This window comes from Pristiophorus japonicus, chromosome 20 (assembly GCF_044704955.1).
Source record: "Pristiophorus japonicus isolate sPriJap1 chromosome 20, sPriJap1.hap1, whole genome shotgun sequence".
Classification (NCBI taxonomy): domain Eukaryota; kingdom Metazoa; phylum Chordata; class Chondrichthyes; family Pristiophoridae; genus Pristiophorus; species Pristiophorus japonicus.
Window position 1 is genome coordinate 18,242,760 of NC_091996.1, and position 13,716 is coordinate 18,256,475.

General features: G+C 43.2%; 1 protein-coding gene across 10 annotated transcripts in view; it reads right to left on the reverse strand.

Annotated features, from left to right (window-relative positions):
* Nucleotides 1-13,716, reverse strand: part of rapgef1b (Rap guanine nucleotide exchange factor (GEF) 1b) — a 203,660-nt gene that overhangs the window by 98,725 nt on the left and 91,219 nt on the right. For 8 of the 10 annotated variants that reach the window (XR_011588156.1, XM_070863847.1, XM_070863846.1 and 5 more), the window contains exons 5-8: nt 10,370-10,458; nt 6,092-6,244; nt 2,938-3,070; nt 1,367-1,553 (exon numbers count right to left, since the gene is read on the reverse strand). Coding sequence is in view for 9 of the 10 variants with exons in the window: in XM_070863847.1 (XP_070719948.1) it covers nt 1,367-1,553; nt 2,938-3,070; nt 6,092-6,244; nt 10,370-10,458 (562 nt within the window). In the remaining variant the exon portion in view is untranslated. The remainder of the gene's footprint in view (nt 1-1,366; nt 1,554-2,937; nt 3,071-6,091; nt 6,245-10,369; nt 10,459-13,716) is intronic. The other 2 variants (XM_070863848.1, XM_070863841.1) reach the window with 1 other exon arrangement.

Consider the following 13,716-nt stretch of genomic DNA (forward strand, 5'->3'; position numbering starts at 1 on the left):
TGATTTTATGATTCAAATCCCTTCATAATTTTAAAGGCCTCTGATAGGTCACCCCCCCTCAGCCTTCCCTTTTCCAGAGAAAAAAAGCCACAGCCTGCCTGTTCAGTCTTTCCCGATAGTTATAACCATCGGCAGGCCGGGGCCATTGGAGGGAGCAGCGTGCGACGGCATGCCACTGCCGGGAGCATCGCGTGCTGCTGCAGGCGGGCGACGGCTCTGAAGCCAGGTCGCTGATTGCAGTGCGGGCAGGCACAGCAGGAGGAGCAGCAAGAGTTTGTAGATGGAAGTGACTGGGGCCCAGAAGAGGCATGAGTTTGGGGCCCAGAAGAGGTGCGGGCCCAGGGGCAGCATGGACTAGCCCACACTGCGATATGTGTACGCACGAGGTCCATGCAGCAGAGCTGGTCTCCAGTCGCCTTGGTTAATCCTTGCCACTGGACCAAGACCTAGCTCTGTCAAGCCCGTGTGGTGGCTGGTGTGCAACGGTCACCACACGTTAAAAAAATCCACGCACAGGCATCTTCCACCCTTCAAGATATAGTTCGGGATGTGGAATATTAGGTCCTTCATTGAATCACCTGTGAACTCATCCCTTTTTGGCGTGGAAGGAAGTCATCCTCGCTTCAAGGGACTGCCTAGGATGATGATGAACCTCAGTTCTGGTATCATCTTTGTAAATATTTTTTGCACCTTCCCCAGTGCCTCTATATCCTTTTTGTAACATGGAGACCAGAACTCTACATAGTACTCCAAGTGTGGTCTCACCAAGGTTCTATACACGTTTAACATAACTTCTCTGCTTTTCAATTCTATTCATCTAGAAATGAACTAATAATGCTTTGTTTACATTTTTTTGAATGGCCTTGTTAACCTGTGTTGCTACTTTTAATGATTTGTGAATCTGTACCCCTAGATCCCTTTGCTCCTCTACCCCAGTTTCAAGGAGTATGTAGACGACTTATTCTTCCTACCAAAATGCACAACCTCACATCTGTATGGGAATTAATTTGCCATTTACATGTCCATTTTGCAAGTATATTAATGTCTTGTATTTTGTTAAGAGTCTTCTTCAGTATTAACTAAACCCCCCCAATTTGGCGAGGGGGGGGGGGGGGGAGAAATTAGACCCATTCTTTCAACATAGCTCCAAGCAGTCAGCTCAAAAGCAAATTTGCCAGAGACCCATAAACAAGTCGGGTCACTGGGGATTGGTGTATGGTGTAGGGGGCCACAAGGGTCAGAATCATGCCTTTTGAACAGGAGAAAATAGCTATTAAACAGTTAAAGGATGAGAAAATAAGCAATGCTGTAACAAAAAAATCTTCAACTTAGTACATTGATTTTTTTAAAAAACCTATGGTCTTACCAAGTGTTTCACAACTCGTGTTCTGCGAACACTGCCCACTATCATTGTCCAGTGAGGACAGCTGTTCATCGGATTTGCTCAGCTTTCCCATGCTGTTACAGGGGGATACCCTTGGTGATTCCCCACCATAGGAATGGCTGCCACCGGACAGCCGCCTCTGCAGAAAGCAATCCAAACCGTCAAAGTCCTAAATATATATCAAAATAGTAATTATTTTTCTAATATCTTGATCACTTTAATGTGATAGTGATGCAAACGAAACAATTTGCTCTAATATCTATTTCCAAAAATTTACACAAGATATAAAGGAAAAATGAACAAACCTGTAATGCAATTAAAGAATTCTGATACTATATTACAAGAGAAAAGCTTAAGAAGTGAAACCCAGTGAATGAATTATTTTCTATATCCTCCAACCTTGTTTTAAATTTAAAAAGATATGTTACTTATAGCTTTACACGACTTGGAACATGGTGCATCCATGAAATGTTACTGACAAGCCTTTGTGACAGAATCAAAGGTAAGCTTTTACAGCAACACCATCATAGTCCAGTGATTATAGCTATTCATCTCATTTGTTCTCCCATACTGTTACAGGGACATATATCCTTTCCATTAGCAGATTAAAATCAAAGAGATTTGCAGCACAGGAGACCGCCATTCAGCCCAGCTTGTCTGTGCTAGCTCCCTTAAAAGCTGCAATGGTCTCTTAACTCAGCCACTCCCACTGGTAAAGCATTCCAAGCTCCAATAACCCTCAATTCGAAAAGGAATTTCTTCTAACCTCATGCCCTCAACCCTGTGAATCAACAGTCCCTCATCACCAACTCCCCAACAAGAAGAAATATTAGTTCCCTATCAACATTTTTCATTATTTAATTCTTCTCTTAGCCTTCTCTGCTTTGGTGGAAAATAATTCTATATCTCAAGCCTCTCCACATAATTATAGCTTCCCATTTCGGTCATTATCTTGGTGAATTTTTGCTGCATCACCTGTATGGGTTTAATATCCTTTCTATCATGAGGACACAAAATGTCACAGTACTCAAACTGTGACCGAACCTGATGTACACAGTTGCGTTCTATATTAATTCCTTCAGACTTATAGTGACATAATGAACACATTAGAGATAGGGGTAGTTTAAATGATTGAAGCAGCGCTGTAATCTTGGCCATGGCAAATGCACTTGGTGTCCTTCATCGCTATACATGGCATCACCAGCATCAACAGGAAAAGCTTCTCTTTTTGTCAATAGTTCCTTATATGCTGTATTTCTTGGGGGGGGGGGGGGGGGGGGGAAATAAGTAATTTCTATCCATCCTATAAATAGCACAGGTTGAGAGCCCATTGGACATGATATTTGTTCAATAGGAGAATCAGATACCATAACGCACACGTGACTCTGCCACATCCAATACACATTTTCTATGGGTAGGCTATATCCATCAACACTGATTTTTGTTCAGCAACTGTGCAATTTAGTCAATGTATTTATCCCATCTGGTTTATTCCGCCCCACCCACACCCCCTCCATTACCCATACCACCCAAACCATCAAGACATTCCATACCTGTTTGGTATTAGGTAAACTAGAACCACTGGCAGCTCGACTCATGGGAGGTACCACTGCCACTCTGGTTGGGGAGGGTGCAGACTGCCTCTTCTTGGGTGGTAGAGGTGGTAAGATTGGAGGAATACCGCTGCTGCAGGGCAAAGAAGGTAGTGATTAAAGCTGCAATATTCGGCATTTCAAGCAAGTGCTTGCAGATTTAACAACATGGCAGTAAATAAAATGGTCGACTGGAAATAGAAACATCCTGGAATGACACCTCTCTCTCAGTAACAACATTTTAAGCCACAATGTATGAAGTGCAGAGCATTAGATTTTTTTTAAAGAAAAGTTCACATAGGCGTTTGTTGGCCTTCTTTGCATGCCATTAAACAACATACAAGGATCTGTCCTTGGACCCCTCTTATTTCTCATCTACATGCGTATTGGCGATATCATCCGAAAACCACGGAGTCAGTTTCCACATGTCCGCAGACGACACTCAGCTCTACCTCTCCACCACTTCTGTCGACCCCTGCTTGGTATCTAAATTGTCAGGTTGCTTGTCCAACATCCAGGACTGGATGAGCAGAAATTTTCTCCAGTTAAATATTCGGAAGACCGAAGCCATTATGTTTGGTCCCTGCCACAAACTGCGTTCCCTAACCACTGACTCCATCCCTCTCCCGAGCATCAATCGGAGAGGGAACAAGACTGTTCGCAACCTAGGTGTTATATTTGACCCTGAAATGAGTTTCCAGCCACATATCTGCGGCATAACCAAAACCGCCTTTTTCCACCTCCATAACATTGCCCGCCTCCGTCCCTGCCTCAGCTCTTCTGCTGCTGAAACCCTCATTCATGCCTTTGTTACCTCGAAGAATTGACTATTCCAACTCACTCCTGGCTGGCCTTCCACATTCGACACGACGTAAACCTGAAGTCATCCAAAACTCAGCAGCCCATGTACTAACCCGCACCAAGTCAAGATCACCCATCACCCCTGTGCTTTCTGACCTACATTGGCTCCCAGTTAAACAACGCCTCAATTTCAAAATTCTCATCCTTGTTTACAAATCCTTCCATGACCTTGCCCCTCCCTATCTGTGTAATCTTTTTCAGCCTCACAACCCCACAAGATGTCTGCGCTCCTCAAATTCTGCCCTCTTGAACATCCCTCATAATAATTGCTCAACCACTGGTGGCCGTGCCTTCAGCTGCCTGGGCCCTAAGCTCTGGAACTCCCTCCCTAAACCTCACCAGCTCTCTTTCCTCCTTTAAGACGCTCATTAAAACCTACCTCTAAACAAGCTTTTGATCACCTGCCTTAATTTCTTGTGGTTCGGTGTCAAATTTATCTGTTTGACTTGTGGAGTGCCTTGGGATGTTTTACTACGTTAAAGGTGCTATATAAATAAGTTGTTATTATTACAAAAAAAGCCATCAGGACTGAATACCTGACAAATAAAATACAGTATACAGAAAGGAGACTTCAAATTGGCATGAGAATCTGGATCTCTGCAGCTGATGTACTGACCACTTCCATAAACAGACATGCACAATAAGCAGCAACTAATATCACTTCCCAAACTGCGGTACCAGAGGCAGGCTGAAACATGCAATGGACTGTGCACATATGCAGAATAATAAAGACATAATAACAAAGGCGAGACAAAGCTTCAATCCTTCAGCCTATCCCGAGTTCCACGTTCCTATAAATGTACAAGTTTCAAAGTGTGTTTGGTTCACATTAACAGCAACAAGGCTTTTAACAGGGTCAGTGACCTACACCATGCCACAAGTAACTAGAGTTTTTTTTACATCATTTCAGCAAGATTAGTTCAAGGCTCAGTGAATCGAGTAAATGTTCAAAATAATGGTGAATTATTTTCAACATCAGTTTCCTCCGGACGCAAGACTGTTTGCAATTTAGTGAGCTAAATATTAAAGTACGGGTGACTGAATCAAAGAAAAACCATAGAATCAGACGTTTACACACAGGAGACCATTTGACCCATCGTGTCTGTGCTGGCCAAAAAGGATTCTATCTAGACCCCTCAATTTTATACACCTCAATTAAATTTCCCCTCATCCAAAGAAAACAACCCCAACGTATCCAATCTTTCCTCATAGGTAAAATTCTCGTGTCTCGGCAACATCTTCATAAATCTCCTCTGTACCCTTTCCAGTGCGATCACATCTTTCCTGTAATGTGGTGACCAGAACTGTACGTAGTACTGTAGCTGTGACCTAACTAGTATTTTATCCAGTTCAAACATAACCTCCCTGCTCTTGTATTCTATGCCTCGACTATTAAAGGAAAGTATCCCATATGTCTTCTTAACCACTTTATCTACCTGTCCTGCTACCTTCAGGAATCTGTGGGCATGCACTCCAAGGTTCCTCTGGTCCTCTACGGTATCCTACCATTTATTGTATATTCCCTTGCTTTGTTAGCCCTCCTGAAATGCATTGTACCACTTCTCTGGATTGAATTCCATTTTCTGCCCACCTGACCAGTCCATTGATATCTTCCTGCAGTCTACAGCTTTCTTCCTCATTATCAACCACACGGCCTGGCTCAAAACATACTCATAAAACAATCACAACTGAACAATCTTAAAAGTAAATAGAGAAATAAAGAGATAGCTAGTCATTCCTGCATTCTTGGTTACTTTGATAATCTAGCATCTCGAAGGAGGGGAGACTGAATTTTACAAGCAGCTGTCCAGCTCGAGACAAACTTCCCTGGGCACTAATTAAAGCACTTCTCCACGGGGAATATATTTGTGGCTCGAAAGAGAGAGAGAGATGTTAAACACCTAAACTGCAGAGAGCTTTCCTCAAGGTAGTCTTGTTATATTTATTAGGAAAGGGTCATCAAGACATAAACACTCACTACTGTACAATACCTTGTGTGTAACATTGTATAACGGCCCTGTCATTGTAAAGCAACACATCCACCAACTTAGTGTGGGCAATGCCACAAGAGATACATTAGTACAATACTTAGACAATCTGGTATAGAAGCAGGCATTTCTGATGAGCATGAGGATATTCTTCATTCATTTAAGACACTGCTCACTTAGACTCCCCAAGTCTTTATGGATTGACTTTTTCATTGTGGGAATAATCATACAAAATATGAGGTGGGATTTCCCCTTTAACCCATTACCTGTGTTCCAGCATGCGAATACCAGGTAGTGGTGGTTTTGGTGGTGCACACTCCACATCCAGAGAGTCTGGAAGTATCTCCAGTGATCTTGTCATTGGAGTAGTTTTAGTCAGAATCTCCTTCTCCCGGTCAGTCAGTGGAAGCTCTGTTGTACTGCAAGAGTCAAGCCCCATTCAAAACAATTAGATAGACGCCTGTGCAAACTGTTGGCAGAGACTACAAGACTGATAACAGACAAAGCACATTTTTAAATAAAAAAAAGACAAACAATGCATCCCATTTGAAAACCAGTAAAAGTTAGGAACATAACCCAATCTAGTGCTATCTTGAGCAAGTTAATATCATAACCACTAAGGTAAGGTTCTGTAGTCTAGTTGTTAACATAGAAAATAGGTGCAGGAGTAGACCATTCAGCCCTTCTAGCCTGCACCGCCATTCAATGAGTTCATGGCTGAACATGAAACTTCAGTACCCCCTTCCAGCTTTCTCGCCATACCCCTTGATCCCCCGAGTAGCAAGGACTTCATCTAACTCCCTTTTGAATATATTTAGTGAATTGGCCTCAACAACTTTCTGTGGTAGAGAATTCCACAGGTTCACCACTCTCTGGGTGAAGAAGTTTCTCCTCATCTCGGTCCTAAATGGCTTACCCCTTATCCTTAGACTGTGACCCCTGGTTCTGGACTTCCCCAACATTGGGAACATTCTTCCTGCATCTAACCTGTCTAAACCCGTCAGAATTTAAAACGTTTCTATGAGATCCCCTCTCATTCTTCTGAACTCCAGTAAATACAAGCCCAGTTGATCCAGTCTTTCTTGATAGGTCAGTCCCACCATCCCGGGAATCAGTCTGGTGAATCTTCACTGCACTCCCTCAATAGCAAGAATGTCCTTTCTCAAGTTAGGAGACCAAAACTGTACACAATACTCCAGGTGTGGCCTCACCAAGGCCCTGTACAACTGTAGCAACACCTCCCTGCCCCTGTACTCAAATCCCCTCGCTATGAAGGCCAACATGCCATTTGCTTTCTTAACCGCCTGCTGTACCTGCATGCCAACCTTCAATGACTGATGTACCATGACACCCAGGTCTCGTTGCACCTCCCCTTTTCCTAATCTGTCACCATTCAGATAAGAGTCTGTCTCTCTGTTTTTACCATCAAAGTGGATAACCTCACATTTATCCACATTATACTTCATCTGCCATGCATTTTCCCACTCACCTAACCTATCCAAGTCACTCTGCAGCCTCATAGCATCCTCCTCGCAGCGCACACTGCCACCCAACTTAGTGTCATCCGCAAATTTGGAGATACTACATTTAATCCCCTCGTCTAAATCATTAATGTACAGTGTAAACAGCTGGGGCCCCAGCACAGAACCTTGCGGTACCCCACTAGTCACTGCCTGCCATTCTGAAAAGTACCCATTTACTCCTACTCTTTGCTTCCTGTCTCACAACCAGTTCTCAATCCACGTCAGCACACTACCCCCAATCCCATGTGCTTTAACTTTGCACATTAATCTCTTGTGTGGGACCTTGTCGAAAGCCTTCTGAAAGTCCAAATATACCACATCAACTGGTTCTCCCTTGTCCACTTTACTGGAAACATCCTCAAAAAATTCCAGAAGGTTTGTCAAGCATGATTTCCCTTTCACAAATCCATGCTGACTTGGACCTATCATGGTCACTTCTTTCCAAATGCACTGCTATGACATCCTTAATAATTGATTCCATCATTTTACCCACTACTGAGGTTAGGCTGACCGGTCTATAATTCCGTGTTTTCTCTCTCTCCCTCCTTGTTTTTTTAAAAAAGTGGGGTTACATTGGCTACCCTCCACTTGATAGGAACTGATCCAGAGTCAATGGAATGTTGGAAAATGACTGTCAATGCATCCGCTATTTTCCAGGCCACCTCCTTAAGTACTCTGGGATGCAGTCCATCAGGCCCTGGAGATTTATCAGCCTTCAATCCCATCAATTTCCCCAACACAATTTCCCGACTAATAAAGATTTCCCTCAGTTCCTCCTCCTTACTAGACCCTCTGACCCCTTTTATATCCGGAAGGTTGTTGATGTCCTTCTTAGTGAATACTGAACCAAAGTACTTGTTCAATTGGTCTGCCATTTCTTTGTTCCCCATTATGACTTCCCCTGATTCTGACTGCAGGGGATCTACGTTTGTCTTTACTAACCTTTTTCTCTTTACATACCTATAGAAACTTTTGCAATCCGCCTTAATGTTCCCTGCAAGCTTCTTCTCGTACTCCATTTTCCCTGCCCTAATCAAACCCCTTGTCCTCTTCTGCTGAGTTCTAAAATTTCTCCCAGTCCCCGGGTTCGCTGCTATTTCTGGCCAATTTGTGTGCCACTTCCTTGGCTTTAATACTATCCCTGATTTCCCTTGATAGCCACGGTTGAGCCACCTTCCCTTTTTTATTTTTACGCCAGACAGGAATGTACAATTGTTGTAGTTCATCCATGCGGTCTCTAAATGTCTGCCATTGCCCATCCACAGTCAACCCCTTAAGTATCATTCGCCAATCTATCCTAGCCAATTCACGCCTCATACCTTCAAAGTTACCCTTCTTTTAGTTCTGGACCTTGGTCTCTGAATTAACTGTTTAATTCTCCATCCTAATGCAGAATTCCACCATATTATGGTCACTCTTCCCCAAGGGGCCTCGCACAATGAGATTGCTAATTAATCCTCTCTCATTACACAACATCCAGTCTAAGATGGCCTCCCCCCTAGTTGGTTCCTCGACATATTGGTCTAGAAAACCATCCCTTATGCACTCCAGGAAATCCTCCTCCACCGTATTGCTTCCAGTTTGGCTAGCCCAATCTATGTGCATATTAAAGTCACCCATTATAACTGCTGCACCTTTATTGCATGCACCCCTAATTTCCTGTTTGATGCCCTCCCCAACATCACTACTACTGTTTGGAGGTCTGTACACAACTCCCACCAACGTTTTTTGTCCTTTGGTCTTCTGCAGCTCTACCCATATAGATTCCACATCATCCAAGCTAATGTCTTTCCTAACTATTGCATTAATCTCCTCTTTAACCAGCAATGCTACCCCACATCCTTTTCCTTTTATTCTATCCTTCCTGGATGTTGAGTTCCCAGCCCTGATCATCCTGCAGCCACGTCTCCGTAATCCCAATCACATCATATTTGTTAACATCTATTTGCACAGTTAATTCATCCACCTTATTGCGGATACTCCTTGCATTATGACACAAAGCCTTCAGGCTTGTTTTTTTAATACCCTTTGTCCTTTTAGAATTTTGCTGTACAGTGGCCCTTTTTGTTCTTTGCCTTGGGTTTCTCTGCCCTCCACTTTTCCTCATCTCCTTTTTGTCTCCCTGCATTGGTTCCCATCCCCCTGCCATATTAGTTTAACTCCCCCCCAACAGCACTAGCAAACACTCCCCCTAGGACATTGGTTCCGGTCCTGCCCAGGTGCAGACCGTCCGGTTTGTACTGGTCCCACCTCCCCCAGAACCGGTTCCAATGCCCCAGGAATTTGAATCCCTCCCTGCTGCACCACTGCTCAAGTCACATATTCATCTGCGCTATCCTGCGATTCCTACTCTGACTAGCACGTTGTTGTGGCACTTGCCTCTCAACCCAGAGGTTGAGAGTTCAAATCCCATGGTGCTTTGAAACTGAATTGGTCATTTGCAGACTCGCATCAGAAAATGGCTGTAAAAGCCGCCAGATTATGAAACCCACTAATGCCCATCAGAGCAGAAAACTCACCTGGTCTGGCCTAAATGTAATGACTCGGGTCAACCAGGGATTACCAATACAATCCCCACCATTTAAAACATTCACGGGAGGGGTGAGAAAAATTAAAATTTAAAATCCATAGAAAATATTTCTGCAGATTGCAAGGGAAAAAAATGCATCTCAAAGATCAAAAATAGCTTAGATATTACATTTGTAGCAAGGAAGATTGGCATTTGTGGCATGTATCATTATTTAGAACATACTTCTAAAGCAGAGTAACACTGTAAAGTAGTTTTGAAAAACATTTCTATTGTAAGAATAGCAACTAGCCATTTATATAACATCTTTAACATCGAAAATAAATCCCAAAGTGCTTCACTGAGGTGTAAAGGGGAAAAAAATGAGCATTTAATTCAAGCTTTATATACTTCACGGCACTGAAACTGATTGTCTGATTTAAACTACAGGTCAAGTAAGGATTTGGCCTGTTACTTATCTAGCTTGTATTGTTTGTACAGGAAATAATTCTTACCTGTCAGTTTTAGATGCTGGCTGGCTGGGTTTCACAGGAGAGGTAGGGGATGGCTGTTCCTGTTTCTCTATTGTCAGTTTCACAAGCTCCTGTACAGAAGCAGCAAACAGAGCATAGTACAATCGATACCGAATACAGCAACTTGAGTCATTTACGCATCTTCAAGGTCCATAAAAATCAAGATACTCATCTTGAGTAGAGAGCTGGCTAATGTGCTAAACTGAGACAGCTTCATTTGGCTGTTACACTTGGTGCAAATTTGCAACTGAATCTCAACACACAAAAGCAAGCCTTGCACAACATGCTGCAGCCAGCATGCTAATACAGCTCTTTTTGCTGAAGACACAATGGGGTCAAGTTTCGGCCCGAGTTGCTCCTATTTTTTGGGGGCAACTAGTTTAGAATGGAGTATCTTAGAAATTACAATTCTCGGCATTTAGTTTACTCCAGTTCTAGTGAGTTAGAACAGTTTCATTTTAGAACAGATTTTTTTTTCCCCAAAAGGGGGAGTGTCCGGCCACTTGCACCCGTTTTGCAAGTTTAGGCAGCGAAAACTTACTCCAAACTAACTTAGAATGGAGTATGTGTAGATTTTTGTACGCTCAGAAAAACCTTGCCTACACTTAGAAATCAGGCATAGGTTACGAATCAGGCGTAGGGAACGAGAGATGGGGTGGGGTTTACAAACAGGAAACACATCACTTTTACAAATAAAGAGCCATCATCAATAATAAATGATAAATAAATCAATAAATCAATCCAAAAAAAATTAAAATAAAAAAAAAAATTTACTTTCTACTCACCGACTGCCGCACTGGGAGCCCTCCAACAGCATGCTGGGAAGCCCCCCACCCCGTGCCTCTCTCTGACAGCGAGGGAGGGGGGGGGGGGGGAGAAAGAAAGGGGGAAAGAAAGGGGGAAACTGCTGAACGGGAGGGAAGGGGTGGGACCGGACAAAGAGCCGGAGCGGGAGCTGAAGCTCAAGACGAGGGAGGCCAGAGTCCAATCTTCGCACTCCAGTGAGCCCATTCGGCCAGGGCTAGGAGCGGCGTGCTTCGGGCCCCTCCCACGCAGCCTCGACTGCCTGGAGCTACTGCACATGCGTGCACACGTGCAGAAGTCCCGGCACGGTTTTCAGCGCCGGGACCTGGCTCCGCCCCGCACAGCTTGTGCTGCGCTGCGCCAAGGGCCTGGAATGTTCCAGCAGCAGGGGGAATACCGAGGTAAGCTTCAGGCGCAGTTGAGCACGGAAATCAGGCGTGGCTCGTGGGGCTGCGCTGTTCGAGACGCGGCCCGAAACTTGACCCCAATGCCTCAATCTAACACTGGAAGAAATGAGGGCGCCAAGTATCGGGACCATGCGAACCCCAAACATGACCCAGTGGCTTTCTTCCTTTGCAGCCTGCCGCATTATTCCACCTAGTGTCATTCCAAATTATACTCAACTCAATTTTGAACAAATCAAAATCTCCCAGCAGTACTTACAGCAATTCTTTATCATAAATACTTACAGCGGTCTTCACAAAGCTAAAAGGAACTGATGTCCATCAATTGCTGCATTTTTGGTACCTCCTCTCCCATGGAACTTTATTCAGCCATGTGTGTGGGGCACAGTCGACTGAAAGGGCACCATGTCAGTATGGAGACACAACATGCTCCCTGCTCCAAATAGGAAATCATCACAGGGCATAGCACCAGAACTACAATTTGCAAATGGACATTTTCAGGTTTTAGCGGACTTGTCTAATTTTCAAATCCATTGGGTGGGGGAAAAACGGGGGCATTTACTGAATTTAACTCAAATCAGGATGATTCATTGTCTATATGATAAATATTTTAAGTTGAATTAAACAGACCAGGTATAATGGCTAACAGAATAAGTGTAAAATAAAACTGCAGCAAGTAATAGAAAATCATGTCTGGAAAACAGGTGAAATATGAAAGATGAGGGAGGGGCTGGGATTTAACCTGGTCCGCGCTCCCTTTCATTGCAGGTTATTCAGGAACCAAAAAAATACTTAACTGAGCAAAAATTTTCCAAAAAGCACACATGGCAATTCAAAGTTCCACCAGTAAAAAAAGTTACCGAATGACAGCAATTCCTTTAAATGTACCACAAGTTAGTTCAGCTGTGGCAACATTAGAAAAATTGATATTTTATAGAAATGTTCCACCCAGTCAAACTCACAAAATGGAACATTACGTCAAGGATCAACAACTACAAAAGCAAATCGATGTTCAACATTGCTGTAGTGCTCATAGGTATTGTTCTGTCTTGTTTATACGGTGACTAGGGCCCCAGTTATCTTTCATCTTGTGGTATCACAGCCAGCTGCATCTGGAAAGAAAATGGTACCGCCCTCCGTGCATGTCTGGGGTAATCGTTTGTTTGAGTTCTAGTTCAATCTTTCTGCAATAACCAAGATGGAATATAGCCAATTCCTAAAATGCACAATATCTGTGCTAAAGCCTTAAAAATTATCTTCCAAAACTTCCAACTATTGGTGAACCCCGCTCTTGGTTTTATTAGAAATACTTTCATCGCACAGGTTTACCAGGATATACAATTTCAAATTTCCCCAAAGGGAGCAAATACTTGCCAGTTATCATAGAAGCAACAAATTCTGGTTCCTGCTAACAATCACCATTTGTAAAACTTAGTGCTATCACTAGCTTATTAAGACATTAGAACTCAAATCAGTCAGTATGTAGACAAACTGGAATGCCAATTAGCATATATAGATTTTAAGTACCAAAGCATTAGCTAATACTAAAACAGTCTCCAGTGGGATGAAATTCACGCTGAAGCTCACTTTTCCATTGTTGTCTTAAAGGTTTAGTCAGTTCACTTTGTTGAGGATTGGCTAACTAACAGAAAACAGTCGGGATAAATGGGTCATTTTCTGGTTGGCAAACGGTAACTAGTGGGGTGCCACAGGGATCGGTGCTGGGTCTTCAACTATTTACAATCTATATTGATGACTTGGATAAAGGGACCGAGTGTAATGTTTGCTGATAATATAAAGATGGGTGGGAAAGCAAGTTGCGAGGACACTGATAGAGAATTCAAACAGGCTGCATTTAGACAGATTGTGAAAATTCACAGACTCCCAAGTCAAGGCTGCTACATGCAGTTCGGCATGTTGCATTAACTCATCAATCAACTTGACATTTTCGGACCTTGGGTAGCGAGCCAATTAAAACGTTAAAAGAATATTGATTGAGCCAATAAGGTCAAAGAAGGCGAGTTCTTTTCTGTAAATTGAACCCGGTATAAAATACAGCCATTTTGACCATGTGTCTCAGTAAGACAAAGGAACTGGCAATCAGCCAGCAGCTTGTTACTC